Source organism: Pholis gunnellus (genome assembly GCF_910591455.1).
Source record: "Pholis gunnellus genome assembly, chromosome: 7".
Lineage (NCBI taxonomy): Eukaryota > Metazoa > Chordata > Actinopteri > Perciformes > Pholidae > Pholis > Pholis gunnellus.
In genome coordinates, this window is record NC_136533.1 from 845801 (window position 1) to 872397 (window position 26597).

Below are 26597 nucleotides of genomic sequence, written 5' to 3' on the forward strand. Positions count from 1 at the left end.
AAGAAGAAGAAGAAGAAGAAGAAGAAGAAGAAGAAGAAGAAGAAGAAGATAGGGAGTTCCCAAACAGAGACAGAGAGGTGATTTAAATGCTGTTAAATGTTTCTCAAAAAGATCAGAGTCAGATTTATCATAAAGTAATAAGTACAATAAGGAAATCATAGAACATAGTGACACTTTACCACAGAAGAAGAAGAAGCTATAATGAACTGAAGGATGGTTAAATCAAATAATGTGAAACTAAATCAGTGGTGAAAGAAGTACTCATAAGTAAAAGTACTCGTTCTGCAGAGTAATACAAATGATATCATTGTATAATAATTATTGATTCATTAATCTCTTTTAATGACTTTATATACCGCTCTGTGGCCTTTAAATACTTTAACCGAAGTAAACTTTGAATGCATATCTTTTACTTACAATGGAGTATTTTCACAATGTAGTAGCCCTGGAGTACTAAGTACTTTTACGGAAGTAAAGGATCTGAAAACTTCTGTCACAATAAACGTTACATGTACTTGACGCTGGACTTTTACTTTGAAGGCTGTAACAGGAAGTGATTATAGTTAGCTTTGCTAGCTTTGTTTAGCCGCATTCTCTCCAGCCTGTTGAGCGGAGCAACGAGCGGCAGTCGGGTCCGAGTGTCGGAGAAGAAGAGTCACAAACATGTTTGAGTTGAGGAAGTAGTCCGTCACTCTCACAACAAACTGTTGTTGTTTGTTTGTTTCCGGTAACCGGAGCCATGCATGCAGAATGAGAGCCGAAGAAGAAGAAGAAGAAGAAGAAGAAGAAGAAGAAGAAGAAGAAGAGCGTTTCTTTTGGTTTCGTTGTCTGCAGAGAAAGAAAAGAAAAACTTTTAATTTAATTGGACTGAAGCGGGTCTGAGGTGAGTTATGGTTCATATAATATATATTATTATATATTATATTATATGTATTATTTATGGTTCACACAATACATATATATATATATATATGTATATATATATATTTATATATACATATATATGTATTATATATGGCTCACCGGGACTACATGACTCCTAACCCGCTAACAGAGGAGTCGGTGTGTTGAGTTATTTTTCTGAACAAACACACTCATTGGTATTAATTATAAATAAATAAAAACGTTTCCATTATTAAACATGACGACTTTAAAATGATTTTAAAGTCTGTAAACAGATCTACAGGTGGTCTAGAGACTGTAAACAGATCTACAGGTGGTCTAGAGACTGTAAACAGATCTACAGGTGGTCTAGAGACTGTAAACAGATGTACAGGTGGTCTAGAGACTGTAAACAGATCTACAGGTGGTCTAGAGACTGTAAACAGATCTACAGGTGGTCTAGAGACTGTAAACAGATCTACAGGTGGTCTAGAGACTGTAGACAGATCTACAGGTGGTCTAGAGACTGTAAACAGATCTACAGGTGGTCTAGAGACTGTAGACAGATCTACAGGTGGTCTAGAGACTGTAAACAGATCTACAGGTGGTCTAGAGACTGTAGACAGATCTACAGGTGGTCTAGAGACTGTAAACAGATCTACAGGTGGTCTAGAGACTGTAAACAGATCTACAGGTGGTCTAGAGACTGTAAACAGATCTACAGGTGGTCTAGAGACTGTAAACAGATCTACAGGTGGTCTAGAGACTGTAGACAGATCTACAGGTGGTCTAGAGACTGTAAACAGATGTACAGGTGGTCTAGAGACTGTAGACAGATGTACAGGTGGTCTAGAGACTGTAGACAGATGTACAGGTGGTCTAGAGACTGTAGACAGATGTACAGGTGGTCTAGAGACTGTAGACAGATCTACAGGTGGTCTAGAGACTGTAGACAGATGTACAGGTGGTCTAGAGACTGTAGACAGATCTACAGGTGGTCTAGAGACTGTAAACAGATCTACAGGTGGTCTAGAGACTGTAGACAGATCTACAGGTGGTCTAGAGACTGTAAACAGATCTACAGGTGGTCTAGAGACTGTAGACAGATGTACAGGTGGTCTAGAGACTGTAGACAGATCTACAGGTGGTCTAGAGACTGTAGACAGATCTACAGGTGGTCTAGAGACTGTAGACAGATGTACAGGTGGTCTAGAGACTGTAGACAGATCTACAGGTGGTCTAGAGACTGTAGACAGATGTACAGGTGGTCTAGAGACTGTAGACAGATCTACAGGTGGTCTAGAGACTGTAGACAGATCTACAGGTGGTCTAGAGACTGTAGACAGATGTACAGGTGGTCTAGAGACTGTAGACAGATCTACAGGTGGTCTAGAGACTGTAAACAGATCTACAGGTGGTCTAGGGTCTTGTAGACAGACTTACTGGTAGTTTATTTATTGTAAAGACCCAGAAACGTAGACCTGGACTTAGTTTAAGTCTTTACAGGTGGCCTAGAGTCTGTAAATAGGCCTACAGGGGGATTAGCTCTTATAAAGAGACCCTCAGGAGTTTAGTTCTTGTTGACAGTCCTACATGTGGTTTATGTTTTAAGTCTGTAAATAGACTTACAGGGAGTTAAGGTCTTGTAGTTGGACATAGTTTAGAGTTTACAGGTAGTCCTTAGATAGACCTACAGTCAGTCTAGGACCTAGACAGAACTACAAGTTTTCGTAGAGTCTCTGAATAGACTTCCTGGTGGTTTAGATCTGTAGTGAGTCAGACCTGTAGACAGCAGCTAGATTAAGTTCTTGTAGAAAGGCAAAACGGTAGTTTAGTTGTTGTAGACCTCCAAGGAATTTGGATCTTGTAGATGTTGATTAAGGTAGATCAAGGTTTTGTAGACGACCAACATGTAGTTTAGAGTCTTGTCGATAGGCCGACGGATAGGTTTAGGACTTTTAGGTGTACCTCTAGATAGTTTAGTTCTGTAAATAGATCTACAGCTGGTTTAGATCTGGTTGGTGGATCTACAGCTGGTTTAGATCTGGTTGGTGGATCTACAGCTGGTTTAGATCTGGTTGGTGGATCTAAAACTAGTTTAGAGGTTACACATGTAGTTTAGTTGTAGATTAACATACTGGTAGTTTAGCTCTCGTTAAGACACCTTCAGGAGTTAAGTTCCTGGAGACAGTCTTACTCTTCGGTAGAACTGGAGGTGTTTCAGAGTTCTTAGATGAACATTGAACCTACAGTTTAGGGTCTGCAGGTAAACCCACAGGTAGCCTTAGATCTTCGGGTAGTTTTTGCAGACAGACTTGCAGGTAGTTTAATTCTTGTGAGTAGACCTACAGGTAGATTTGTACTTGTGGACAGGTCTACAGGTACAGGTAGGTAGACAGACCTACAGGTGTGCGTACTTCCAGTAGACACACCTCCCTTTTACCTGCAGTCAGAAGACTGTATTTAGACTTTTTAACAATAAATACAAATTGCTGATGGTTCTGTCATCACTGTGTGAACCACAATCAGTGGTTTGGTGTTTGTTACTGTTTCCTGTTGACAAAGTGACGTCACAGCGCTTCTGTGTAGAGACGCCACAAATCCACCACAGAAGAAGAACGATTACAGAGAACAGTTTCTGTGAGAATCCAGTGCAGCGACAGGACGGCTCGGAGTCCACGTGAAGAATGCTTTGATCTTAACATCACTGTAATTTCTGATGCACACTCATTCATAACCATTTCCTCTAATTATGTGGACATTGTGGAACGGCATTCTGGGAAACGTAGGACATTAATAACAGATCAGGGGAGGTTTCCTAACAATATAATGGCATATGGAGTTTAGGGAGGGAAATGTGTTTTTGACTTCAAGCAGTGGTGGAGGAAGTATTCAGAACCTTTACTGAAGTAAAAGTACTATTAGTACACTGTTAAGATCCTCTGTAACAGTTAAAGTACTAATACTACACTGTTAAGATACTCTGTAACTGTAAAAGTACTAGTTAAAGTACTAAAGTACTGTTTCAGCTGTACTTGTTTCAGGAGTTACGTTGTTATCAATAACAAAACATATTTTATAATCTAAACACTGAACGAGTTCATAACTAGTTCCTTCAGCTGGTTAGTTATTGTGACGCAGTAAAAAGTTCAATATTTCTATCTGAGATGTGGTGAACTTGAAGTGCAAAAATAAAATATTCAAGTAAAGTACAAGTACTTGTAGTTGAGTAAATGTACTTTTAAAGCTGTTTTTTGTTATTCTACAAACGTAATTTGTGACTTTGATAAGAAAGAGTTTGGGATGACTAAACACAAGGTTTTCATTTGAGATGTTTAACAGTTTCTTACTGTGAAATCATAAACTACACACACAGTCATGAAGTCACGTGCTCTCTGTCGTGATGTCATCATTATGAGACCAAGCTTTTGTTTTAATACGATTGTTTTTCTGTTCACAGGAAATGATCCAAGATCACAATAATTGGAATGCTTTTAAGCATTCCAACAATTATTCTTCAAATCCTTATTCCACTATTTCTTCCATCCCCCTTTTTTTGAAACTCTTCTTCTTCATTTTCTAAGCTACAGAAACCGTTCAACTATCAAAATGTTCAGCTCTTTCAGCTCATGTCTGCTATGTCTCTTCATATTTCTAATCTTTAAACTTTTTGAATTATTAAGCTTTTTGCAACTTTTCTTTTGAATGGGATGTCTATGGAGAACATTTTTCAAATCCTCTTAAACTTCTTAAACTTTCAAATCCTTCTTCTTCTTCATACTTTCAGCTACAGACACCATTTCAACTTTAAAATACTGAGAAAACCCTGAGCTATTATTGAATGTTATAATCTTTTTGATATCTTTTACACTTTTTGAACTGTCCCATTTGAACTTTTATGATTTTTTCAGTCCTTTTCTGCCTTTATAATGGGTGTGTATTGCGCAGCTTAGAGTGCGTGATGTCACCGCTAGAGTGAAGAGCAGCTTCAGAATCTTGTGAAAAAAATATTTGTCTTTTGCCTTCGACGCCACAATTTTCACTCTTCATGCATCATTTTTTGATTTAATTGTAGCTAATCTTGTCCTTGTCGTAGACAAATTACTGTGGAATCCCACAGATTTACACATTTGGCTCAAAGAGCCGCAGAGCGACATGAACTCCAACCAACTGCTCCATTAGACTCCATGTTAAATATCACCACTCATCTCTCAGAGAAAGCAGACGGTATCAGTTTTGTATATTGCGCTGGAGCTCACATTTTCAACACCACAGACATAAAAACCACTTTACCGCATTTGCCAGAGTCTTATCTCTCTCACGGTATCCATATTTTATTGATTAGTCTCATGGTTTTGGTATAAAGGGCATATGTTTGACAGGTAGTTTTGATGAAAATCGCTGTTCACTCTAATCTCTCACACAGGTGCTCCAATCACCAACCAGTGACACACATGCACCCAAGCACACAGGTGTTTCTATGAGCTCGTTAGTGATGTTTATAAACACACAGAGGCACTGAGACACGTGATGCATTTCAGCCAATCAAATATGGGTATTCTGACAAGTTTCCTGATTCCAGTGAGATGTTTACACACCGTGACACACGAGGGAGAGACGAGGAAAGAGATGACAGCAGGACAATAGTTCTGATAGCTGTGAATGTTTAAACACAGGACGATCTCCAAATGAGAAAGACTGAAAAACTGTTAAACTTCTTCAACTTTCAAAGCCTTCTTCTTCCTCATACGTTCAGCTACAGACACCATCGTTCAACATTTCAACTAGAAGGGTTTTCAGCAGTGCAGTTTAAATGCTTTCAGGCTACAACATGTTTCAGACAGGTCGTCTCCCATTTCTGTATCTTCAGCAATGTTTTACAATTAATTTCAGCTTTCAGCATTCCAACGCATTTTCAGCAGGAAATGCATTTTCTAGTTTCTTTAGTCTTTCTTGTGACGGAGGGCTTCTGTTTTTAGGATTAGCCCACACACACACACACACACACACACACACACACACACACACACACACACACACACACACACACACACACACACACACACACACACACACACACACACACAGGGACCAGAAACTGAAGTACACAACAGTCTGTTTTTCTACATAATTGTTTTTACGTTATTTGGGTTATCTGGGCTTTTTGTTCTTTTATTACGGCTGAACCCAAATCTAATATTCGGGGGTTTGACCTTTATTTTGATGACTGGCTTTTGACTGTCTACCAGATGGGTCGTCATGGTTACATGGTGGCGCCTAACGCCCACTTTACAGATCAGAAGGTGAGACAACGTGTGTGTGTGTGTGTGTGTGTGTGTGTGTGTGTGTGTGTTTGAGGGTGTGTGTTATATCCACCAGGTCCTGTGAACGCTACATGTGGTGAACTGTGTGCACACATGGTCCGGTTCCCACGCACAACCTGTAGCCACACACACACACACACACACACACACACACACACACACACACACTTATATCAAAGCGTTCAGATTCTTTTCTTTTCTTTTTTACGGTTTTATCAAATATAGATTTCTTAAAAACATTCTGCACAACAATTAATAATTGATATGGCATTTAAAAATATTTGATCTGGTTAATTTTCTCCTTTTTTCTCTTGTCTCTTCATAAAAACCCACTCATTCACATATGTGTATATACAGTATATACATATATATATATATGTATATATATATATATAAACATACGGTTTTTAAATGCTCCTTGTACTATTAGATATCAGACTAATGTTTCTGTCTACTGATGCCGGTTAAAGTTACTGCTTTTGTTTCACATTAAAAGCTCTCCTTTGGACCAGGAGAAGGCTTTTATTTTGGAGAAGTTATCATCAACATCAGTGATGCAACCGGTAAAAGCTTCATGTGTTAAAGCTGCATTCTCTCTAGTGTCCACCAGGGGGCGACTCCTCTGGTTGTATAGAAGTCTATGAGAAAATGACTCTACTTCTCTCTTGATTTATTACCTCAGTAAACATTGTAAACATGAGTTTATGGTCTCAATCTCTAGTTTCAAGTCTTCTTCAATACAGCATGATGTTCATTTAGTACATGATGGTCCATTTAGAGTCACACAGACCATAAAGCAGGGGATGCTTTAGGGGCGGGGCTACACAGTGATTGACAGGTCTCTACCAGAGACCTTTCTCTGAAGAAACGATGACACACTTGTTGTCCTTTTACTTTGTTATTCTCATCTATTGATGAGCTTGTTGCAATTTAAAAATGTTGAATCATCTCCTCATCTTAGAGCATAAAGAGCTCAAAAGTTCTCTTAACTTTGTTCACATCTTTCATTATTAATCTGCTCGTTTTATTTCTGTTCCTTCTGCTTCAGACGAGGAAGAGTTTCTCCTCCTCGTCGTCTCCTTGGGTTTAAAGTGAGAGAGGAATCAGTTTGAATCGAGCTCATGCCGGCTCAGCCCAACAAACAATAGTGTGTTTGTATTGACGGGGGGGGGGGGGGGGGGGGGCTGTGATCAGAGGAGACGGCACAGCGAGAGGGACTGTGTGGGGACTAACACTGGGCTGTGAAATCCCATCAGCCACCTGGGTGTCCTGGATGGCTCTGAGGTCGACTCGTCGTGACGGTCAGAGCTGAACATTGAGATCATGTGATCATGAGGTCATGAACTGCTTTAGTTTACAGGCTGTTTGGAGGAAAAGGGCCGTCACTGAGAGGTTGATTATGATATTTTAGTATCTTGATATGGAGTTCACGCGCATCAGCTGCATTCTCTCTAGTGTCCACCAGGGGGCGCCTCCTCTGGTTGTATAGAAGTCTATGAGAAAATGACTCTACTTCTCTCTTGATTTATTACCTCAGTAAACATTGTAAACATGAGTTTATGGTCTCAATCTCTAGTTTCAAGTCTTCTTCAATACAGCATGATGTTCATTTAGTAAATGATGGTCCATTTAGAGTCACACAGACCATAAAGCAGGGGATGCTTTAGGGGCGGGGCTTACTGTGATTGACAGGTCTCTACCAGAGACGTATACGGCTTCAGATTTTTTTTGCTCGGTACAGAAACATGAAGTCGTCTCTTTGTCTGCAGCTTCAAACTGTTTGTTTCTGTAAACGCTCTCTCGTTTCGTGACCGAAACCTTCAGTAAAGCTGTGAACTTGTGGCGTTAATCTGTGGCTGCAGGGAAAGTTTTCTTTATCTAGAACAGATATAAAAACATCCCCTTCAAAATAAAACCTGTGTGCTTCTCTTTAAGGTTGAAGCAGAGCACCAACAGCCTGATACAGAGACCAAAACCCAGAAGAACAAGACGTTTCCTTTAACTTCAACATGTAATTAGTGTTGAATCATGGAAACCACAACAAACCGCTCCTTCTCTCTGTCATCATGACTGACTCAATAAAAGAGCTTTTATTTGCCTCGTGTACGTTAAGTCCTTCAGTCACAATCACATAAGTGAAAGTTTCTCACACCGACTAAATTTAATCTGTTGGTTTTAAGAGAAAAAAACCAACAGACTAAATATATTACAGACGATAAACTGAGTCCAGTTCAAAGAAACTTTGCGTGTACAGAAATACAGTGACAGTCACAGCTCACAGCCATCTGTGGTTCCTGGAAAGCGAAGCAGAGTGAGACCTCGTCTCTGTAAATAAACAGGAAGCTGTGGTTCAGAGGAAGAAACCGTGTTTCTGTTTCTCTAAATGAATCAGACCTGAAGACAACAGGAAGTCAGAGCTGCTGTCAGGAGCCCTTTACCTCTCTCTCTCTCTCTCTCTCTCTGTCTCTCTCTCTTGCTCTCGCTCTCTCTCTGTCTCTCTCTCTCTCTCTCTCTCTCTCTCTCTCTCTCTCTCTCTCTCTCTCTCTCTCTCTTGCTCTCTCTCTCTCTCTCTCTCTCTCTCTCTCTCTCTCTGTCTCTCTCTCTCTCTCTCTCTCTCTCTCTCTCTCTGAACAGCTCAGCTTCCCTTTTTAATATCTCTGCTCGTCCATTTCTTTGCCGTAAAAGTCTCAGAAACTATTTGACGGATCGTAATGACATTTTGTACGAACGTTCGTGTTCCCCAGAGGATGAACCCTGCTGACTGTAATGCTCCTCTGAGCTGTTCTCTAGCGCCACCATGAGGTTCACACCTTGAATGTCTCAGCACGTATTGAACCTATGAAATGGATTTATATCAAATGTAGTAAAGATATTCATGTTCCCTTCAACAAAACGTTTAAACATAATGATTTAGAACGTTTATGTTTGTCATTGTTACTGAGTTTTAGTTTTTATAAATGTATATTTAGCTTTGGTTTATTCTACCATATTTCCCCTCAACATGTAGAACATTTCTGTTCCTCAGTCTGTGTTCTGATTGGAGAATGAATATTTACTCTTTAAGAATACGCTGATGATGTCTTTGTTTCCTCTCTCCTCAGCAGCCAGGGTGCATGATGGGATCTTTCCGGCGTCCCAGGCCTCGGTTTATGAGTTCCCCGGTTCTGTCGGACCTCGCCCGGTTCCACGCCAGCTCTCCGTCACTGCAGATCTCCAACACCAGCGTGTGGAACAGGTCAGCTGAGTTTAGATGAGTTTTATACTTTTACACCGTGTCTTGTGTTCTTCTGGTTTAGTCAGTGCTCTCCTACATTTCCCAGAATACCTTGTGACAACCCTGAACTCAACAAATTCACACAGACCTGATCTCACCTGTCATACAGCAAATATTTATGAATTATTATATTTATATAAAAACAATCCGAGCTACTTTTTTATGACATTCTTGCATTATCTGCACAAAATTATGAAATCAATGCAAATTCTACAGTATTTTTTTCGGAAGTGATGACATGAGGTTGATGAAGATCTGATCCTGGATCAGCGTTTGTAGTGTTGGACTATGATTCAGTCAAAGTTAGCCGACTCCATAATCCCACAACAGAGATATTATCTTCATGTGTTTAGAACACAACCTTCACGTGTGTGTCCGTGTGTGTACGTGTGTGTTATGGGTCCAAACATGAGCTTAAAAAAGTGCTGGTTTGTGTTTTCCAGACGTCAGACAGAAGAACAGGTTCTGTTGAAGGTCAACAGTCAGAACAGATGAGTTCTGTTGGGTCTAAGTTTAAGATGTGAGTTACCTGCTTGCGTTACGTTGTTTTGCGTTACGTTGTTTTGCGTTACGTTGTTTTGCGTTACGTTGTTTTGCATTACGTTGTTTTGCGTTACGTTGTTTTGCGTTACGTTGTTTTGCGTTACGTTGTTTTGCGTTACGTTGTTTTGCGTTACGTTGTTTTGCATTACGTTGTTTTGCATTACGTTGTTTTGCGTTACGTTGTTTTGCGTTACGTTGTTTTGCGTTACGTTGTTTTGCGTTACGTTGTTTTGCATTACGTTGTTTTGCGTTACGTTGTTTTGCGTTACGTTGTTTTGCGTTACGTTGTTTTGCGTTACGTTGTTTTGCGTTACGTTGTTTTGCGTTACGTTGTTTTGCGTTGCGTTGCGTTGTGTTGCGTTGCGTTGTGTTGCGTTGCGTTGCGTTGCGTTGCGTTGCGTTGCGTTACGTTACGTTGGGTTATGTTGTGTTGCATTACGTTGTGTTGTGTTGCGTTACGTTGCATCATGTTGCGCTGCGTTGGGTCGTGTTGCGTTAGGTTGCGTTACGTTGTGTTGCGTTGCGTTGTGTTGCGTTGCGTTGCGTTGTGTTGCGTTATGTTGTGTTAAGTTGCGTTACGTTGTGTTAAGTTGTGTTGCGTTGCGTTGCATCATGTTGCGCTGCGTTGGGTCGTGTTGCGTTAGGTTGCGTTACGTTGTGTTGCGTTGCGTTGCGTTGTGTTGCGTTATGTTGTGTTAAGTTGCGTTACGTTGTGTTAAGTTGTGTTGCGTTGCGTTGCGTTGTGTTGCGTTGCGTTGCGTTGTCAGTGGGACATTAAGGGTTCAGATCCTCTTCAGGCTTTTGTTCACCAGCGTCTCAGAGATTCGAGGTCACTTCAGCTCTGCAGCAGAACACTGTTTCCTGCTCTTCTCAGGATGTTTAGTAGGAAGTGGAGGTGGCAGCCGGGCCACATCCTGTCAACCAGTTAAGACACACACACACACACACACACACACACACACACACACACACACAGTAACTGCCTGTAAAGAATCCAGGAGAAGAGTTGACCAACTCTGCTCAGATGTGTGGTTATGTTTGACTGAACTAACATGTGATGGTGTGTAATGTCTATGCTTCAGAGATCAGAAGATGTAGATGTTGACCTCTGACCTCTCGTGTGTGTGTGTGTGTGTGTGTGTATGTGTGTGTGTGTCCTCAGTGTCCAGTCAGCTGTTATCAAGGTGTTCCAGGGTGGAACGCTGCAGACTAACGAGCTGTACACGCTTAACGAGAGCATCAGGTGACAAAGAGTTCTTCTTCTTCATCAACTCCTATTTATGCATGAGGAGTAAAAAGTACACCGTGTACCTCTGAGATGTAGTACAGTACAAAGTACACCGTGTACCTCTTGTGTTCAGGTGGCTCCTGAAGACTGAGATGGGTTCCTTCATCACTGATTACTTTCAGGTATCTTCACTCGTCACTTCCTGTTTACAGTGTTTGTTCTCCTCCACTTCCTGTATCTGAAGCTCTTCCTCACATTGATGTAATGTGTACTGTACATGTGTTTGGACAACAGACAGTAACTTTGTGAACGTATTCACAGCTCGTTAAACGTTAATCGATCTAAACTCTGTTCAGAAAACGAGCGTTTTAAAACGCTGAATCAGCGTTTTAAAACGCTGAATCAGCGTCATCGTGTTGTTATTTCTGCTTCTTTTTGATTGAATTGATTTTCAGCTAAAGCTGTTTCCTTTGGTTCACTCTGCTGCAGTGAACCAGTGAATAAAGCTCTTTCTAACGATGTCATTGTGAATCAGCTGTTCGTTAACTTAAGTTCATCGTATCTGAGGCCACTTTACTGAAATACATCTGAATGTGTTCGAATCTCCTGAAATAATATTTCTTTAAAATAGAAAAGGAACCATTTTCCTTTTCTTTCGCTCGTCTTCCTCTCGAGTTTTCTTTGAACTGCTTTCAGTTCCAGAAGCTTCTTCCAGGTCTAAACGTTCTCTCATCTCCTCACAGAGGAACACACACCGACTCCTCTGTTGGGCTGGATTCAATTAGTTTTAATGTGTCATATATATATATATAACACTGTGTGTGTGTGTGTGTGTGTGTGTGTGTGTTTCAGAACCAGCTGCTGACTCGAGGTCTGTCTGAAGTCCTGGATCAGGTCCTCCTTCACTCCGGTGAGACTGGTTTGTGGATCCTGACAAACAGGAAGAACAAACATGTCTTTTCAGAATAAGAGCAATAAAGAAGCTATAATGTCTCTTTGTTTTAGCATTCAGGAGCTTTTTATTTAATTTTTTTGTGCGTCTTGTATTTATTTATTAATTAATACTGAAGCACAAAACACATTCATGTGTTTTTTAAATTCAATTCAAAATCTCTCAATGAAAGTCTTTTAAAGTGGTGAACACCTTTATAAGAAGGTCTTATTGTCTGCAGCGTGCTCTCTTCACATGTTACCCATGATGCTTTGCTGTACGATGAGGTTCAGCGTAACGTTACATGTTGTTTACGGACGTTTTGAACGCATCACTTCCTCCTCGTAGGGGACGACCAGCTCGTGGTCCTCGCCGACATGTGGGACCGATTCTACACAGAGATCCTGCCGACCATGCAGGCCATCTTCTACCCAGTGCAGGTACACACACACACACCACACACACACACACACACACACACACACACACCACACACACCACACACACCACACACACCACACACACACACACACACACACACACACACACACACACACACACACATAAAACACACCTGCAACCGACCCTTCGCTAAGCCCCGCCCCCATTGAACGCAGAATGTCCAATCACAGCGCAGCATCGCTCCGCTCCACAGACTCGTCTCTGGTTCCAGATGTTCTTCATGTTCAGGCTGGTTCTAGTGGATTTGTGAGCTCGTCATGTTAAAACGTTACTGGAGCGCATTAGCATGTCGCTAACTAGCGTTAGCACTTCTATGCTACGCTAGCTACAGGAGGTGTACTGAGGAGTGTTCCTTCAAACACGTCATAGAACCTTGTGTCTGCTTCTCTCTCGAATCATTTCGTAGTTTTATTATCACGTATTAGATCTGTGGTCGCCACGGTAATGCAGCTCTGACAGCTTGGCGGATTGTTAGCGGTGGGCGGGGCTTAGCCGAGGCTCAATTACCACTTAGAGAACGAGCAGAGAAGATCCTTCAGATTGTGACTTTAACTAATCTGGGATCATTTGATCTACTTAAACTGTGTGTGTGTGTGTGTGTGTGTGTGTGTGTGTGTGTGTGTGTGTGTGTGTGTGTGTGTGTGTGTGTGTGTGTGTGTGTGTGTGTGTGTGTGTTCAGGGTCAGGAGCTGACGGTGAGGCAGATGACCCTGTTGGCCTTCAGAGACCTGGTGCTGCTGAAGCTTCACCTGGAGGAGACGCTGGGAACTGCAGCCTCCGTCCCTCCACCTGTGACTCAGATGCTGCTGGTGCTGCAGGTAAGACACACGCACGCACGCACGCACGCACGCACGCACGCACGCACGCACGCACGCACACACACACACACACACACACACACACACACACACACTAACTCGTCGTGTTTTTAGATGTTGCATCTCTTTCTCTCTGCTTGTCTTTAATAACAAGGACATAAAATAACAAATACTCTCTCCGTGTACATGTACTCTCTCCGTGTACATGTACTCTCTCCGTGTACATGTACTCTCTCCGTGTACATGTACTCTCTCCGTGTACATGTACTCTCTCCGTGTACATGTACTCTCTCCGTGTACATGTACTCTCTCCGTGTACATGTACTCTCTCTGTCAGGGTATCCATGAGTCCGGCGCTCCCAGTCTGGAGTACTACCAGTTGGAGCGTCTGGTGGAGGTCGTGGTGTCTCCGTATCTCAGGAACCAGCTCCTGTTGGGTGAGTTCTGCCTCAGATATAGTGACTTGAACGGTGTTTATTCTTCAGTAAATTAGACTTTAATGAATTTAAAATCGAGCCTAATTTTGGGGCCACGCAGACGTCTGTAGCAGCTGAATCTGAACCTAATTTGTTTGTGTAAATTCAGCTAAAAATGACTTATTATTGACATTAAAATGTAAAATCCTACATGAACACAGAATTCAGATGGTGCATTCAAGTGCTTGTGGGAAACGGCATCATGTGATGTAGACGTCACATGTCGGAGTTCTCCTGAACGCAGCTCGTCTTGTGATGAAACAAAGATGCAGATAATTTGTAGAAGTATGTGAGGTGCAGGTCTTCAGAGGTCAGGGGTCAGGGGGGCGTGGCTCTGTAGTAATGCGTTTAAATCCTCTCAGCAGGGAGGTGAGCCGCTTAATCTGCTGCCGTGTGTGTGTGTGTGTGTGTGTGTGTGTGTGTTATAACTACTACGACACACACACACACACACACACAACACACCAGAGGAAGAAACACAAACATCTTGAAGATCATTTTACTGGTTTCCAGCTCATATGCTGCTTATTTTAGGTTCTTCAATTAATCATTTACTCTAGAAAAGGTCAGAAAATAGTGAAAAATACACAAATAGAGAAAAGTGATGTCATCAAATAACTTGTTTTCTGAAACCCTAAAACATCCAGATCGATCAGCTGTGATGCGTTTACAGCAGTAAGTTCTTTTTAGTCTTTTGAAAAGACTCAAATGTGAGTTTGGAAATTAAAACTGTTCACTTTTTTATTCAAACCTAATTTAGAAAAAACTGTTCTTACCTTTTGTTAAAAAAGAAGGAAAAAGCATTGAATAAAGTAAAAACTAAAAAAACATTTAAAATCATTTCAATTTAATACAAAATCCAAATCAAATCTCTCGTCCGGATTTGAAAACAAAAGTTTCTATTTTTGTTCCTCCTGCACGTCGTTGACCTTTAGCCACGTAGCTAACAGATGCTAACAGAAATCTACTGCAGCAGCTTTTTGTTTCCTTCAGAAACACACAGAGCAGATTAGGATCCTGATCCCTGCTGGAACCTGAGCCAGTCCAGCAGAGAGCCTGATCCCTGCTGGGACCTGAACCAGTCCAGCAGAGAGCCTGATCCCTGCTGGGACCTGAACCAGTCCAGCAGAGAGCCTGATCCCTGCTGGGACCTGAGCCAGTCCAGCAGAGAGGTGGTTCTGCAGGAGGCCTCTTCAACAACACTCTGCTGTTACATAACGCTGCTTTATGAATCTGTCACACGAGTTAATCCTGACGAACAGCAGAGAACAAAACAAAAGTCCTTCAGTAGAACAATAGAGTCCACGTTTAAACATGTTTCTTTTGGCATCAACCTTCAATATTAACTAAACGCTGAGACCATTAGATATTATAAATAAACTATTTTGTGATCGCTCAGAGACCTGTCAATCACCGTGTAGCCCTGCCCCTAAAGCATCCCCTGCTTTATGGTCTGTGTGACTCTAAATGGACCATCATGTACTAAATGAACATCATGCTGTATTGAAGAAGACTTGAAACTAGAGATTGAGACCATAAACTCATGTTTACAATGTTTACTGAGGTAATAAATCAAGAGAGAAGTAGAGTCATTTTCTCATAGACTTCTATACAACCAGAGGAGTCGCCCCCTGGTGGACACTAGAGAGAATGCAGCTTTAACACGTGAAGCTTTGGCTTCACTTTACAGAACCGGAGGACGACTGAGGCTCGTGACTTGGTGCAAAGCGTGAAAATAAACAAAGCTTAACTTTGCCTCTGTGTAGTTCTGTTAGCATGAAGCCATAACTGGACACCACAGATATGATGTAGCAGCAGAATGAGAGATTAGCTGAGCTGATGCTAACGTCAGCTCAGCTCGTTCCTCTGAAACCTCAGAAAATCTTTCATCCGGTTAAAATAAAGAGTTAAAAACCAGCAAAGATCTAAAAAACGTGTCTGAAAAAACGTGTCTTGAACTGAAGCTGACAGGTGAACAAATGAAACGCACCTTTACTTTGATTAAACTGACAACATTTGGAACAATATAAGTAAACAGCTTTAACGTGCACAACAAGGTTCTAGTTGCTATTCAACACTTTAATTAATGAGGAAAAGTTTCATATTAAACCTTTAAGAACGTTTGTGTTGGAGGTGAAAAGGAAATATTCTATTCACACAAAGAATTTAAAACCTTTAACTAAACGTTGATCTGGAAGTCGTGTTCACTCTCAACCCGTCTCCTGTCTCCTGTCTCTTGTCTCCTGTCTCCTGTCTCCTGTCTCCTGTCTCCTCGTCCAGAGCCCCGCCCCCTGAGGTCGTCGGGGTCCTCGCTAAGCGACCACTTCCAGCCGGAGATCACCGTCACTCAGCACCACAGCTCCTCCTGCGACTCCTCGTCTCTGGCCCCGCTGGTGGAGCAGGAGGGCGAGGCCTACCTGGAGAAGTCCGGCGGCGTGCGGCGCCACACGGTGGCCAACGTGCACTCCGATGTCCGGCTGCTGTCGGCGTCCGGCAGGATGCATGCTGGGACGGAGAGAGACAACGGGGTGAGAGGAGGAGGAGGAGGAGGAGGAGGAGGAGGAGGAGGAGGAGGAGGAGGAGGAGAAGAAGGAGGAGGCGTGGAGTTTCTGTTGGGGGGTGAGCCGATCAGTCCCAGGACAATCTACGGCCAACTGGACATGGCGAAGTCTCCGAGAGGAGGAGGAGTCATCTGCCTTCCTCACAGCTAGCGACAAGGACACAAGGACACAAGGACAGAAGATAAGAGGACAATATGGGAGTTAAAACACATGAGGGATCAGCCAGACTGTGACGAGATAATAAACTACAGGATGAAAGACACAATGAGACGAGACAGACAACAAGCAGTAACACAAGGAAACAGGAAACAAAGGATAGGACAAGACAGGAGGAGGCAGAAGAAGACAGGAAAGGGTACAACCCGACAGGAAGCAAACAGCATGACCGGAGCAGCAAGACACGGGACAGGAAACAGGACGGAGGACAGAGTGTCCCACAGCTCCCAGTTCAGGGTCTGTACTGGTCTGTACTGGTCTGTTCTGGTCTGTTCTGGTCTGTTCTGGTCTGTTCTGGTCTGTTCTGGTCTGTACTGGTCTGTACTGGTCTGTTCTGGTCTGTACTGGGAGGACCGTCTGAACCGGGGTCTCTTGGTGTTTTTATGATCCAGGATCAGGGTCTTCAGGTTTGTACTAACAGAGGATAGAAGCAGACTGCAGGTTCTCTTCAGGTCATGTAAATATGTTTGTCTTTTAGGATTGTTAATGATTAATAAAGATTGATTCAATTCATAATAAACTGTGTTTTTCCTCAGACCACAATACTACTTACTAATATAAGTAGGAATACTCATGCAGGACTTTTACTTGTAACAGAGTATTTGTACACTGTGGTATTACTACTTGTACTCAAAGTTACTACGAGAAACTTTAATGTTGTGTTGGTTCTGGCGCCCCCTGTGGACTGAAGCGGTAGTGTCTCTGAGCGCCAGAGTCTCTGTAGAAAAGGAGGAAAAAGAGGAGAAGGAGGAGGAGGTGGAGGAGGTGGGGGAGGAGGAAGAGGAGACGGAGCTGCTGGAGCTGAGCTCTCCTCCTCCTCCCTCTGGAGCTCCTCCAGGAGACAACAACACAAACTAACAGATGATTCCGCAGAAGAGCAGAAGAACATGGAAACAGCTCCAGTGTCTGACAGATAAAGAGGTAATAATATCCTAAATATAACGTTCACCTGAACTTGTATTGATTCCGGTCTGTCTGTACTGTAGTAATACACTGACTGTGTATAAGTACATCATTGTAAACAGCTGCTGTCCCTTTAATCTCACTGTCAGAGCCTCTGAGGTGACGTCTTTCAGCTTCACAGGTCTGCGGATCAGACGTTTAACAGCCTGACTCCTTAGACTCCTTAGACTCTTTAGACTCTTTAGACTCTTTAGACTCTTTAGACTCCTTAGACTCTTTAGAGCTCCTTAGACTCCTTAGACTCCTTAGACTCTTTAGACTCCTTAGACTCTTTAGAGCTCCTTAGACTCCTTAGACTCCTTAGACTCTTTAGACTCTTTAGAGCTCCTTAGACTCCTTAGACTCTTTAGAGCTCCTTAGACTCCTTAGACTCTTTAGACTCCTTAGAGCGCCTTAGACTCCTTAGACTCTTTAGAGCTCCTTAGACTCCTTAGACTCTTTAGACTCTTTAGACTCCTTAGACTCTTTAGACTCTTTAGACTCCTTAGACTCTTTAGACTCTTTAGACTCCTTAGACTCTTTAGACTCTTTAGACTCTTTAGACTCCTTAGAGCTCCTTAGACTCTTTAGACTCCTTAGAGCTCCTTAGACTCTTTAGACTCTTTAGACTCCTTAGACTCTTTAGACTCTTTAGACTCAGACTCTTTAGAGCTCCTCTGACTGAAGATCAGTTTAACCCTCAAACCAACAGAAACGCTCTGAATCCTGACGTCAGATCTACTAAATGATATCAAAGATAATGAAGCTAAGTTTAGTTTAAACCTTTATTAAAATGTATGTTTAAACAAGGCAAATGTGTTGATTTGTGATATAGTTTTAATAATTATATATTAAATGTATGGAATAGATTAATACAATAAAATATGAACAAAAGTCCTATTATAAAGCATGTGTGAGCACTGGTGTTTATATGATTCTTAGTATTTATAATATTCATATATCTTGTTTAGTTTCTTTTTTTTCACGATAAATGAATAAAATCTGTTCAGAATAATGAAAGATGTAACGAGACAAACATTCAGTCATTATAAACTCACTCTTCTTCAAAAGTTCTGCATTATTATGATTATTAGGGCCCGAGCACCGACAACGTCGGGTCCGCGAGGTCCCTATTGTATCTGTAGGAATTATTATTATACCCTATGATGAAAAACCGTTTAAGGGTATCTGACATGTCCCCAACCTCCCCATATTTGGCGAGCATATCGGGACTGCGGGAAATTTTGATATTTTATGGGTCCAATGCTCGAGCATACAAAATTACTCGCTAGCGCCACCTAGATAATGGAAAGGCAAGCCCCAACAGCCCGTATGTCCAAATTACTTAAGATTTTACAGACATGAGCAACTGAATGAGTTCTATAAAAAATCCTCTCGGGACCCTAAGCTCCGCCTACCAAAATTTTCCACCATTTTGAATTTTGTAAAAAAAAAAAAGAAATCACTTCTCCTAGACCCTGGGTCTGATTGGTACCAAATTTGCTGTGAATCATTATTGGATATATATCATCAACAGTTATGAAAAGTTTCTTGATACTTATTGCATTAAGAATATATGGACCAATGAATTTCATGAGGAGTTGGCCTTCTACAGCAATATATATAACTTCAAAACCACGTGGCTTATCATCACGAAATCTGTAGCATATGTTCACATTGTGTCCTGTAACATACCCTCAAATTTTTATTCCATACAACCACTAGGGGCCAATGCAGTAATACTCTCATTTCTTTGCATTTTTTGGCATTTTTCATAGTTTTCAGGCATTGCGCTTTAACGAACTCCTCCCACAGAATTCATACAATCAACTTTAAATTTGGTCTAGATGATCTAAAGACATTAATGATGAAAAGTTACTGAAATGGTGTACTGACATTGAACGACCTTCGTTTTATGTGGCGCCCATGTCAGGCACATTTCGTGCCGTTCGCCATGAAAGAGGCAGTTGCTACAAGGTACTTTATTCAATATGCCCCAAACTAGTTTTGCATGATGCTGGTCCAGGCCTGAACACATCTCCATGCCAACATTTTCACAAAGTCATAGCGCCACCTACTGGCACAAGGAAGGTGCCATAGGTGATGGAAATAAATATTTCATATGGCTTTTTGGCTGGACCCTTTCAAACAAACTGTGTTCAGTGAATTATGTGCAAATGCAGTAAAGAAAAGAATTTAATGATGAAACCCAATTGTGTTTTTTCAGTTTGTTCTACTGGGGTTAAAGTCGAAAAACAGTCAAAAAAGTCATTCAATCAGGAGAGACTTCATTAGAATTTCACAATACTTTATTACACATTGTACAAATGTGAATAGTGCAACGTCTTTGGCGATTGGACTCCATCCTGAAGGAAGACAATCGATGTTGATGAAGGGAGTTGCTGCGGAGTTATAAACAGCATAGTATAGGATGTCGAAAAAAGTCATGAAAAAGTCAGTGTACCATGTCGAAAAGTCATAACTTTACTTAAGTTACTTTATTTTTAAAGTTGCTTCTTTAGTTACTTTACTTTTTTAGTTACTTTTAAAGTTACTTTACTTTTAAAGTTACTTTTTTAGTTACTTTACTTTTAAAGTAACTTTTTTAGTTACTTTATTTTTATTTGAAAAACTTGTATTCCGTATCCCTGTAGTGTTGATTCAGAGTAAGCACTGCATTAATTACAACACCTTGCACATTTGGAAAACCAAAACTACACGTATCTTTAATTTCAACCAACATATAAACAGTACAGTACACTACCTTACAGGTTTGGCGAATAGAAGTCTGTGTTCAGTGCATAATGTGCATGGCATGGGAGATGCCCTCGTCAACAGGCTCGTTATTTCCATTAGCGATGACCTCACCCTATCAACCTTGATGATTTGGAACTTCTGCGTGATATCAGCTGGGTTGGAAGGCAACCTGGACCGGCCAGAGACGAAACGGAGGAAAAGCACTCGCTCCTCATTGGTGAACTCCTCCAGGCTACCTAATGTTCATCAGGCCTTATCCCGCCTTTCTGTCCTGCTGTAAAACTGTCACCTTACTCTCCTGATATCAAAGCCTTTTTGTACTACTGCACCTGACCTGCATATAGTTTGATTTATTTTAGGTACTGAAGTTGTAAAAGTTCCTTTTAAAAGAAAATGCCTTTTGTAAATAGTAATTACTGCAATTTAAATATTTTCCTTTATTGTTTTTATATTATGCATATAAGAACATGAAAGTGTATTTTATTACAGACGTATTGTTTTTACCTTGTTTTCATTGGTCAGTTTATGTATTGGATGCTTCTGGACTTCTGTGTGTTCAGTGAATTATGTGCAAATGCAGTAAAGAAAAGAATTTAATGATGAAACCCAATTGTGTTTTTTCAGTTTGTTCTACTGGGGTTAAAGTCGAAAAACAGTCAAAAAAGTCATTCAATCAGGAGAGACCATTAGAATTTCACAATAATTTATTACACATTGTACAAATGTGAATAGTGCAACGTCTTTGGCGATTGGACTCCATCCTGAAGGAAGACAATCGATGTTGATGAAGGGAGTTGCTGCGGAGTTATAAACAGCATAGTATAGGATGTCGAAAAAAGTCATGAAAAAGTCATTGTACCATGTCGAAAAGTCATAACTTTACTTAAGTTACTTTACTTTTAAAGTTACTTTTTTAGTTACTTTACTTTTTTAGTTACTTTTAAAGTTACTTTACTTTTAAAGTTACTTTTTTAGTTACTTTACTTTTAAAGTTACTTTTTTAGTTACTTTACTTTTTTAGTTACTTTCAAAGTTACTTTACTTTTAAAGTTACTTTTTTAGTTACTTTACTTTTTTAGTTACTTCTTTAGTTACTTTACTTTTAAAGTTACTTTTTTAGTTACTTTACTTTTAAAGTTACTTTTTTAGTTACTTTACTTTTTTAGTTACTTTTAAAGTTACTTTACTTTTAAAGTTACTTTTTTAGTTACTTTACTTTTAAAGTTACTTTTTTAGTTACTTTATTTCTATTTGAAAAACTCTTATTCCGTATCCCTGTAGTGTTGATTCAGAGTAAGCACTGCATTAATTACAACACCTTGCACATTTGGAAAACCAAAACTACACATATCTTTAATTTCAACCAACATATAAACAGTACAGTACACTACCTTACAGGTTTGGCGAATAGAAGTCTGTGTTCAGTGCATAATGTGCATGGCATGGGAGAAGATACATTCATCACCAGGTTGACCACAGCTGGCCGCTTCACTCCTCTGTGTCGGAGCTGTCTGCTGCGTCGGTGTTGTGGGTCAGCATGTAGTTGTCGATGGAGGGGCAGTTGTGGATGGAGTAACGCAGATGCTCAGCGAGGATGACCTGGCTCGTGTAAGGGGGCAGGCGAAACAGGAAGAAGCAGGTCTGTGCAGTAGGGAGGCCGTTGACGGGCTGTAGGACATGATAGGGGGAAAAAGTTTAGTAGTTTGTACTATTGATATGTTTGCCCTCGTCAACAGGCTCGTTATTTCCATTAGCGATGACCTCACCCTATCAACCTTGATGATTTGGAACTTCTGCGTGATATCAGCTGGGTTGGAAGGCAACCTGGACCGGCCAGAGACGAAACGGAGGAAAAGCACTCGCTCCTCATTGGTGAACTCCTCCAGGCTACCTAATGTTCATCAGGCCTTATCCCGCCTTTCTGTCCTGCTGTAAAACTGTCACCTTACTCTCCTGATATCAAAGCCTTTTTGTACTACTGCACCTGACCTGCATATAGTTTGATTTATTTTAGGTACTGAAGTTGTAAAAGTTCCTTTTAAAAGAAAATGCCTTTTGTAAATAGTAATTACTGCAATTTAAATATTTTCCTTTATTGTTTTTATATTATGCATATAAGAACATGAAAGTGTATTTTATTACAGACGTATTGTTTTTACCTTGTTTTCATCGGTCAGTTTATGTATTGGATGCTTCTGGACTTCTGTGTGTTCAGTGAATTATGTGCAAATGCAGTAAAGAAAAGAATTTAATGATGAAACCCAATTGTGTTTTTTCAGTTTGTTCTACTGGGGTTAAAGTCGAAAAACAGTCAAAAAAGTCATTCAATCAGGAGAGCCTTCATTAGAATTTCACAATAATTTATTACACATTGTACAAATGTGAATAGTGCAACGTCTTTGGCGATTGGACTCCATCCTGAAGGAAGACAATCGATGTTGATGAAGGGAGTTGCTGCGGAGTTATAAACAGCATAGTATAGGATGTCGAAAAAAGTCATGAAAAAGTCATTGTACCATGTCGAAAAGTCATAACTTTACTTAAGTTACTTTACTTTTAAAGTTACTTTTTTAGTTACTTTACTTTTTTAGTTACTTTTAAAGTTACTTTACTTTTAAAGTTACTTTTTTAGTTACTTTACTTTTTTAGTTACTTTCAAAGTTACTTTACTTTTAAAGTTACTTTTTTAGTTACTTTACTTTTTTAGTTACTTTCAAAGTTACTTTACTTTTAAAGTTACTTTTTTAGTTACTTTACTTTTTTAGTTACTTTCAAAGTTACTTTACTTTTAAAGTTACTTTTTTAGTTACTTTACTTTTAAAGTTACTTTTTTAGTTACTTTACTTTTTTAGTTACTTTTTTAGTTACTTTACTTTTAAAGTTACTTTTTTAGTTACTTTACTTTTTTAGTTACTTTCAATGTTACTTTACTTTTAAAGTTACTTTTTTAGTTACTTTATTTTTTAGTTACTTCTTTAGTTACTTTACTTTTAAAGTTACTTTTTTAGTTACTTTACTTTTTTAGTTACTTTCAAAGTTACTTTACTTTTAAAGTTACTTTTTTAGTTACTTTACTTTTTTAGTTACTTTTTTAGTTACTTTACTTTTAAAGTTACTTTTTTAGTTACTTTACTTTTTTAGTTACTTTCAATGTTACTTTACTTTTAAAGTTACTTTTTTAGTTACTTTATTTTTTAGTTACTTCTTTAGTTACTTTACTTTTAAAGTTACTTTTTTAGTTACTTTACTTTTAAAGTTACTTTTTTAGTTACTTTACTTTTTTAGTTACTTTTAAAGTTACTTTACTTTTTTAGTTACTTCTTTAGTTACTTTACTTTTAAAGTTACTTTTTTAGTTACTTTACTTTTAAAGTTACTTTTTTAGTTACTTTACTTTTTTAGTTACTTTTAAAGTTACTTTACTTTTAAAGTTACTTTTTTAGTTACTTTACTTTTAAAGTTACTTTTTTAGTTACTTTATTTCTATTTGAAAAACTCTTATTCTGTATCCCTGTAGTGTTGATTCAGAGTAAGCACTGCATTAATTACAACACCTTGCACATTTGGAAAACCAAAACTACACATATCTTTAATTTCAACCAACATATAAACAGTACAGTACACTACCTTACAGGTTTGGCGAATAGAAGTCTGTGTTCAGTGCATAATGTGCATGGCATGGGAGAAGATACATTCATCACCAGGTTGACCACAGCTGGCCGCTTCACTCCTCTGTGTCGGAGCTGTCTGCTGCGTCGGTGTTGTGGGTCAGCATGTAGTTGTCGATGGAGGGGCAGTTGTGGATGGAGTAACGCAGATGCTCAGCGAGGATGGCCTGGCTCGTGTAAGGGGGCAGGCGAAACAGGAAGAAGCAGGTCTGTGCAGTAGGGAGGCCGTTGACGGGCTGTAGGACATGATAGGGGGAAAAAGTTTAGTAGTTTGTACTATTGATATGTTTGCCCTCGTCAACAGGCTCGTTATTTCCATTAGCGATGACCTCACCCTATCAACCTTGATGATTTGGAACTTCTGCGTGATATCAGCTGGGTTGGAAGGCAACCTGGACCGGCCAGAGACGAAACGGAGGAAAAGCACTCGCTCCTCATTGGTGAACTCCTCCAGGCTACCTAATGTTCATCAGGCCTTATCCCGCCTTTCTGTCCTGCTGTAAAACTGTCACCTTACTCTCCTGATATCAAAGCCTTTTTGTACTACTGCACCTGACCTGCATATAGTTTGATTTATTTTAGGTACTGAAGTTGTAAAAGTTCCTTTTAAAAGAAAATGCCTTTTGTAAATAGTAATTACTGCAATTTAAATATTTTCCTTTATTGTTTTTATATTATGCATATAAGAACATGAAAGTGTATTTTATTACAGACGTATTGTTTTTACCTTGTTTTCATCGGTCAGTTTATGTATTGGATGCTTCTGGACTTCCGTGTGTTCAGTGAATTATGTGCAAATGCAGTAAAGAAAAGAATTTAATGATGAAACCCAATTGTGTTTTTTCAGTTTGTTCTACTGGGGTTAAAGTCGAAAAACAGTCAAAAAAGTCATTCAATCAGGAGAGACTTCATTAGAATTTCACAATACTTTATTACACATTGTACAAATGTGAATAGTGCAACGTCTTTGGCGATTGGACTCCATCCTGAAGGAAGACAATCGATGTTGATGAAGGGAGTTGCTGCGGAGTTATAAACAGCATAGTATAGGATGTCGAAGAAAGTCATGAAAAAGTCAGTGTACCATGTCGAAAAGTCATAACTTTACTTAAGTTACTTTATTTTTAAAGTTGCTTTTTTAGTTACTTTACTTTTAAAGTTACTTTTTTAGTTACTTTACTTTTTTAGTTACTTTTAAAGTTACTTTACTTTTAAAGTTACTTTTTTAGTTACTTTACTTTTAAAGTTACTTTTTTAGTTACTTTACTTTTTTAGTTACTTTCAAAGTTACTTTACTTTTAAAGTTACTTTTTTAGTTACTTTACTTTTAAAGTTACTTTTTTAGTTACTTTACTTTTTTAGTTACTTTTTTAGTTACTTTACTTTTAAAGTTACTTTTTTAGTTACTTTACTTTTTTAGTTACTTTCAATGTTACTTTACTTTTAAAGTTACTTTTTTAGTTACTTTATTTTTTAGTTACTTCTTTAGTTACTTTACTTTTAAAGTTACTTTTTTAGTTACTTTACTTTTTTAGTTACTTTCAAAGTTACTTTACTTTTAAAGTTACTTTTTTAGTTACTTTACTTTTTTAGTTACTTTTTTAGTTACTTTACTTTTAAAGTTACTTTTTTAGTTACTTTACTTTTTTAGTTACTTTCAATGTTACTTTACTTTTAAAGTTACTTTTTTAGTTACTTTATTTTTTAGTTACTTCTTTAGTTACTTTACTTTTAAAGTTACTTTTTTAGTTACTTTACTTTTAAAGTTACTTTTTTAGTTACTTTACTTTTTTAGTTACTTTTAAAGTTACTTTACTTTTTTAGTTACTTCTTTAGTTACTTTACTTTTAAAGTTACTTTTTTAGTTACTTTACTTTTAAAGTTACTTTTTTAGTTACTTTACTTTTTTAGTTACTTTTAAAGTTACTTTACTTTTAAAGTTACTTTTTTAGTTACTTTACTTTTAAAGTTACTTTTTTAGTTACTTTATTTCTATTTGAAAAACTCTTATTCCGTATCCCTGTAGTGTTGATTCAGAGTAAGCACTGCATTAATTACAACACCTTGCACATTTGGAAAACCAAAACTACACATATCTCTAATTTCAACCAACATATAAACAGTACAGTACACTGCCTTACAGGTTTGGCGAATAGAAGTCTGTGTTCAGTGCATAATGTGCATGGCATGGGAGAAGATACATTCATCACCAGGTTGACCACAGCTGGCCGCTTCACTCCTCTGTGTCGGAGCTGTCTGCTGCGTCGGTGTTGTGGGTCAGCATGTAGTTGTGGATGGAGGGGCAGTTGTGGATGGAGTAACGCAGACGCTCAGCGAGGATGACCTGGCTCGTGTAAGGGGGCAGGCGAAACCGGAAGAAGCAGGTCTGTGCAGTAGGGAGGCCGTTGACGGGCTGTAGGACATGATAGGGGGAAAAAGTTTAGTAGTTTGTACTATTGATATGTTTGCCCTCGTCAACAGGCTCGTTATTTCCGTTAGCGATGACCTCACCCTATC

General features: G+C 39.4%; 1 protein-coding gene across 2 annotated transcripts; it reads left to right on the forward strand.

The window, feature by feature from the left end:
- The first annotated feature begins 617 nt into the window (after nucleotides 1-617).
- On the forward strand, nucleotides 618-17450 carry LOC306698895 (proline-rich protein 5-like). 2 transcript variants are annotated; one of them, XM_079163392.1, is made up of 9 exons: nucleotides 618-883; nucleotides 9308-9441; nucleotides 11186-11266; nucleotides 11385-11433; nucleotides 12104-12161; nucleotides 12531-12622; nucleotides 13324-13461; nucleotides 13799-13898; nucleotides 16218-17450. In XM_079163392.1, the coding sequence occupies exons 2-9, from the start codon at nucleotides 9320-9322 to the stop codon at nucleotides 16646-16648; spliced, it is 1071 nt and encodes a 356-aa protein (XP_079019518.1). In that variant the 5' UTR covers nucleotides 618-883; nucleotides 9308-9319; the 3' UTR covers nucleotides 16649-17450. The 2 variants fall into 2 exon arrangements, with proteins under 2 accessions (XP_079019518.1, XP_079019519.1); XM_079163393.1 differs by having other exon boundaries at nucleotides 9311-9441.
- The last annotated feature ends 9147 nt before the right edge of the window (nucleotides 17451-26597 follow it).

Bases quoted from the DNA above. Each gene is read 5' to 3' on its own strand.
- LOC306698895 (XM_079163392.1), top strand. From the start codon at position 9,320: ATGATGGGATCTTTCCGGCGTCCCAGGCCTCGGTTTATGAGTTCCCCG. The intron at 11,434-12,103 runs GTATCTTCACTC...TGTGTGTTTCAG, and splicing joins TCATCACTGATTACTTTCAG to AACCAGCTGCTGACTCGAGG. The intron at 12,623-13,323 runs GTACACACACAC...GTGTGTGTTCAG, and splicing joins CCATCTTCTACCCAGTGCAG to GGTCAGGAGCTGACGGTGAG.